General features: G+C 55.7%; 1 protein-coding gene across 1 annotated transcript in view; it reads left to right on the top strand.

The window, feature by feature from the left end:
* Positions 1-243: 243 nt before the first annotated feature.
* Positions 244-5,466, top strand: part of PTSG_10859 (uncharacterized protein) — a gene marked incomplete at its 3' end in the record, with an annotated part of 6,152 nt that continues 929 nt past the window's right edge. Inside the window, exons 1-13 of the mRNA XM_004988183.1 lie at positions 244-426; positions 711-757; positions 1,068-1,140; positions 1,409-1,493; positions 1,813-1,913; positions 2,252-2,353; positions 2,701-2,770; positions 3,005-3,034; positions 3,293-3,395; positions 3,637-3,798; positions 4,069-4,150; positions 4,503-4,714; positions 4,944-5,466. The exon at positions 4,944-5,466 is cut by the window's right edge and continues 929 nt beyond it. Of these exons, the coding sequence (XP_004988240.1) occupies positions 743-757; positions 1,068-1,140; positions 1,409-1,493; positions 1,813-1,913; positions 2,252-2,353; positions 2,701-2,770; positions 3,005-3,034; positions 3,293-3,395; positions 3,637-3,798; positions 4,069-4,150; positions 4,503-4,714; positions 4,944-5,466 (1,558 nt within the window). The 5' untranslated portion in view covers positions 244-426; positions 711-742. The remainder of the gene's footprint in view (positions 427-710; positions 758-1,067; positions 1,141-1,408; positions 1,494-1,812; positions 1,914-2,251; positions 2,354-2,700; positions 2,771-3,004; positions 3,035-3,292; positions 3,396-3,636; positions 3,799-4,068; positions 4,151-4,502; positions 4,715-4,943) is intronic.

Below are 5,466 nucleotides of genomic sequence, written 5' to 3'. Positions count from 1 at the left end.
CACACACACACACACACACACACACACACAAACACACACACGTGCGCGCACGTGATGACACGGTCGATGAGAGAGGTGCAGCGATGACCAAACCGCGCACCAAAACACGCGCCTCAAGCAAACAGCGCAGTGGCCCTTCACCAGCACAGACGTCATCAAGGCACAGGCACAGGGCACAAGCCACGACTTCATCTCACCAGCCAAGCAGGTGAAGCAAGCAGGTCTTCTGTTGGGATTTGCACACACACACACACACGCGACAACGGCAATTTTCGCTGACTCAGCAAAAGTCCCTCTCCACACAAGACACACAAGACGAGAGGAAAGGCAACACGCTCGCTCGCTCGCTCGCAGACCACACCACAACCACACGACCACGACGCTGGCTTGGCCACGCATCACCACCACCACATCAAGCAAAACAAGGTGTGCTGTTGGCGTGTGGTGCTTTGGGGTTGCTTTGGGGTTACTTTGAGGTTTGAATGTTGCTCCTGTCTCTCTTCGTGTTCTTGTTGTGCCTCGCGACAGTGATGGCGTGTCCATCACACCAGCACACAACAGTTGCACACACACACACGCGTACACGCGTATGTTGATGCAGTGTTTGTTCGTGTCGTCTCTGCTGCGCTGTGCTATGCTGTGCTGTGCTCACTCGTGTAATTGCTTGAACTTGTCCCTGCTCTGCCTCCCTTCTATAACCCCACTTGCAGCAGCTTACGGCGTGGATGAGCAACTCCTGGGCATGTCCATGCAGCTTGTATGTGTGTGCCTGTGTTGTGTGTACTTGTGTGTGCCTGTGTTGTGTGTACTTGTGTGTACTTGTGTGTACTTGTGTGTACTTGTGTGTGTATGTACGTGTGCCAGTGTCTGTATGTGTGTGTGTGTTTGCCCATCTCTCTCTCCCTCCCTTCCTGCCTCCCTCCCTCTCCCGCTGCCTCCGTCGACGGTCGGCCTGTGTTCGCCTGTTTGTGTGTGTGATAACCCTCACACACCGTCTCTGTCGACCTGCCCGCCACACACTCACTGCTGCTAACTTCTGCCTCGTGCAACTGCGTCCCGGGTTGCAGGAGGACCTCGCAAGGGGCTTGACTGTGAAGGAGTTGAAGGATGTTCTTCGGTCCGTCGGCCTTCCCGTTTCAGGTGCGTGTGTGTGTGTGTGTGTGCGTGTGTGTGTTCGAATACCAGGGGCGCCTTCTGGCTGCGGCATTATTGCGGCTTTGTTTGTGAAGTACACACATGAATGTTCAGTCGCGCTGCTTGCTGCGCGCGCGTATGCTGTATGTCTGTTGTCACCTCCACTGCCTTCCTGTCGACCCACACGTACCCACGACGGTGCATGCACTTGCTCCCACCTGATCACGTCATACACCCACGCCCCGACATGCACATCCCCAACACACTCACGCAGGCAAGAAGACGGCGTTGATCGAACGACTGCAGGCAAACGCGACACCAGACACATTCGCGCGTGTCAAGACCGCCCTCGCTCACAAGTGCGTTGACACATCTCAAATGATGGCTGGAGCGGGTTGTCGTTGTTGTGCTGAAGCGTCTATGTGTGTGTCTGTGTGTATGTGTTTGTGTTTGTCTGTCTGTGTCTGTGTGTTTGGCTGTCTGTGTCTGTGTGTGTGTAAATGTGAGCGCTTGAGTGCAACGTCGTTTCAAGGTGTCGTCACAACCTGAGCTATTGTCCACACCAAGTACTTGACATCTACTTTCCCTCGTGAGCACATTCGTTCCCCTCACTTCTCGACTCTATACCATCACTGTATTTGTATTGTGTGGGTTGCTTGCGATGGAACCGCCAACCAGACAACACCGAGCGCGCCATCAACACCAACACCACCATCAACACCATCCGTACAACACGTCGTCGCTGCCCCCCGTCAACATGCGCCCGCCAGACCCGCCAGGTGCGTGTGTGTGTGTGCGTGTGTGCGTGTGTGTGTGTGTGTGTGTGTGTGTGTGTGTGTCTGTCTGTCTGTCTGTCTGTCTGTCTGTCTGTCTGTCTGTCTGTCTGTCTGTCTATCTGTCTGTGTCTGTCTGTGTGTGTGTGTGTGTGTGTGTGTGTGTGTGTGTGTGTGTGTGTCTATCTGTCTGTGTCTGCCTGTGTCTGTCTGGTAGAGAAAGGAAATGGAGGGTCTTCTTGTGCCACATTACGTCCCATGCTGCCACCGTCGCTCACCACCGACCACCGACCACCTCATCACCCCATCACCCCATCACCACGTCACATCACTATATGAAGCAGGCGTGCCGCTGACAGGCAACTACCTGTATCTGTCGCCGTTTCTGCGCGACGTTGTGCGCGTGTACGGGCCCGTCGCCCTGTCAGACGTCCCGCCACAACCAGGTACAGGCCGATGGCGTGGTGGTGCTGCTGCTGTATGGTGGCGTGGTGTGGCGGTGTAGTTGTAGTAGTGGCGTGGTGTTGGTGTTGTTGCTGTGGTCTTGTCGTGGCTGTGGTGGAGAGAGTGTGTGTGGGGGGGGATGAGACGAGGAGATGTGATGCCCAAGTGTGAGTCAACTGTGTGTGATAGAGGCTGCTGCCGCCACCATCGCTGCCATCATTACCAGCATCATCCGCAACACCACCAATTGCACAAGCCACTTGTCTCTAACACCTGACACGCCCCCCTCCCCCTTACTTGCACACAACTGCGTGCACATGCACCACCACCATTGCGGTCATTGTGGCAGGAGCAACTGTGGAATCACAGCGGAAGACGCTGGAAATTCCGTTCTCCGCCCAGCACAGAACCCTCTTAGAGTACGCACACACACACACGCCGGCGCACACATGCACGCATACAGACTACACACACACACACACACACACACACACACACACACACACACACACACACACACACACACACACACACACACACATATGCGCGTGATGTTGCATGGCTTGGGAATATGCGTGTATTCCCATTCACATCATCCCTCGCGCACGTTGTTGCCGCCACTTGCTGGCTTGCTTGCTCGCCCCTGTTTGCAGGAACAACCCCAACCTCCGCATCTTCCTAAGGTGTGATGATGATGATGGTGGTGGTGGTGGTGGTGGTGGTGGTGGTGGTGGTGGTGGTAGTGGTGCCAGTTGTGCTGTGATAGTGGTGGTTATTTCGCCAGATGGCATGTTGTTGCGTGCTTCGTTGTTTGTTTGGTTGCTTGCTTGCTTGTCCACACCTCACTCACATGTGTGCCAACTCACGACATCACAATGTCGCGTGTATGCTGTGTGTGTGTGTGCATGTGTGTATGTGCGTATGCGTGTGTTCATGCGCAGGTGTGGGTTTCGCCCAAAGGAGACGCGATCCCGCGATTCTGTGCCCTGCAAGGACTTCTTCCCCGCCAACGCCCTCTGGGAAATCAACGGCACAAAGCTCACCGTACGCGTGCACTGCACTCTCCTTGCATCACCCTTTGTGTGCCTGTGTCTGTGAGTGAAGATGTGTGTATGTGTCTGTGTTTGTGTGAATGTGAATGTGTGTAGCGAGCTCTTCTCCGTGCAACGCTCACAGCTATTTCTACGGCATCCATCCATCACCACCACCCTCCCAACCCCACCACCAACCCACCCCCCTTCATCACATCACCACGCATCACCACCAACACCACCACCACCACCAGCGCCCCGGGGACGCGTCCAAGGGTGTGCAGCGGTATTCGAAGCCGCTGGACATCACTGCACACGTGCACCGGCGGCAGTACGGCATGTACGCGTCACGGTTCACCCTCACCGCCCAGCGCTTCTCCCGCCACATTATGACCTTTGACCGCTCCGTCATTGAGGTGACGACCGTGATGATGATGATGATGATGATGATGATGATGATGGTGGTGGTGATGATGGTGGCGGTGGTGGTGGGCGGTGGCGGTGATGCAGGTTGGTGCTGCTGCTGCTGTGGCGCATGCACACACTCTCGCGCATGAAGACTGGGAGGATGTGATGTGATCATGTGGTGGGAGGCATGTTCACCCCCATTTGCAGTCTTGACCATCTCTACATGCGCATCACACCACCACCACCTCACACCACCACCACTGTTGCGGCTCCATCAGGTTGTGGTGGCGACGCTTGTGACGTCGGCGGACATTGTTGGTCAAATCCTGACCACGAGCTTTCAATCTGGCAGGCAGCTCGGTGAGGCACAGTCTTGTTGGTGGTGTTGTTCTTGTAATTCTTGTAATTCTTGTTGCTCTTGTTGCCGTGTTTGTCTGTGTGCCTGGGCGTCTGTGCGTCTGAATCTGTGTCGCTTGTCAGTATGTGTCTCGTGTCAGTATATATGTGCGTGTGTGCGTGTGCGTGTGTGTGTGTGTGTGTGTGTGTGTGTGTGTGTGTGCGTGTGTGTGTGTGTGTGTGTGTGTGTGTGTGTGTGTGTGTGTATCGGACGCGTATGCCACGCTGCCACCCCTCCCTCGCTCGCGTGACCCTGACACCCCCCCCCCTCACACAACATCACCACATCAACACATCACCACATCACCACGTGCAGTGATTGATAAGCTCAAACCCATCTCCAGCAGCACATCCACGGACGACTACGACGATGACGATGATGAGGATGACGACGATGACGCGGTGGTGGTTGAGGACACGATGCCGTGTCGCCTGCGCTGTCCCCTCACGCTCATGCGCATCAAGACCGCGTGCAAAGGCAAAGAATGCAGCCACGTGCAGTGCTTCGATGCCATGAGCTACCTCAGAGTGCGTTTTTGGCTGTTTTGCTTTTGTTTTCGTTTCTGTTTTGGTTTTGCTTGTTTGTTTGTTTGTGTCAATGTTTTGTTCGTTCACTCGCTCGTGCGCTCGTGCGCTCGTGCGCCCGTTTTCTTCGTTCGTATGTCTGTCGTTGACCAATTCGTGCGGCTTCAGCAACGCTCACCGTACATCTGCACACCACCACCACCACCACCACCGCAACGCCCTCCTCCTTCAGGCAAATGAGCAGCGGCCGACGTGGGTGTGTCCGGTGTGCAACCACGACCTGTACTTCAAGGACTTGCGCAAGGACGCGTTTATGCAGGCCATCCTTGACAGCTCTGTGACGCAATCGGAGAGCGATGTCACGTTTTACAAGGACGCGAGCTTCACGTGCGCGTCTTCGCCCGCTGTGTCGCACACCATCGCTGCGGATGGCACATGTCAGTCGACACCAGCCCCATCATCACAAACAACGGCAGTCACAACAACAGCAGCGGCAACAACAACAGCCACAACAACAGCAGCAGCAGCAACAGCAGCAGCAGCAACAGCGACGTCATCGACAACATCGGCAATGGGGCCATCATCGTCGTCCTCATCGTCGTCGCCAGCCACGCGGTTTGATGGTGGCGGCAGCGGCAGCGGTGGTGATGATGATGGTGATGCGAGAAGTGGTGAGCAGGTGACAAAGCGGGCGAAACTCGGCAGTGCCACCGACGAGAGAGGGGGGGAGAGAGGGGGCGAGGGAGGTGCTGGTA

This window comes from Salpingoeca rosetta (assembly GCF_000188695.1).
Source record: "Salpingoeca rosetta unplaced genomic scaffold supercont1.37, whole genome shotgun sequence".
In the NCBI taxonomy this organism is placed as follows: Eukaryota; class Choanoflagellata; order Craspedida; family Salpingoecidae; genus Salpingoeca; species Salpingoeca rosetta.
Note: the sequence above shows the minus strand (reverse complement) of the source record. Positions and strands in the feature narration are given on the sequence as shown.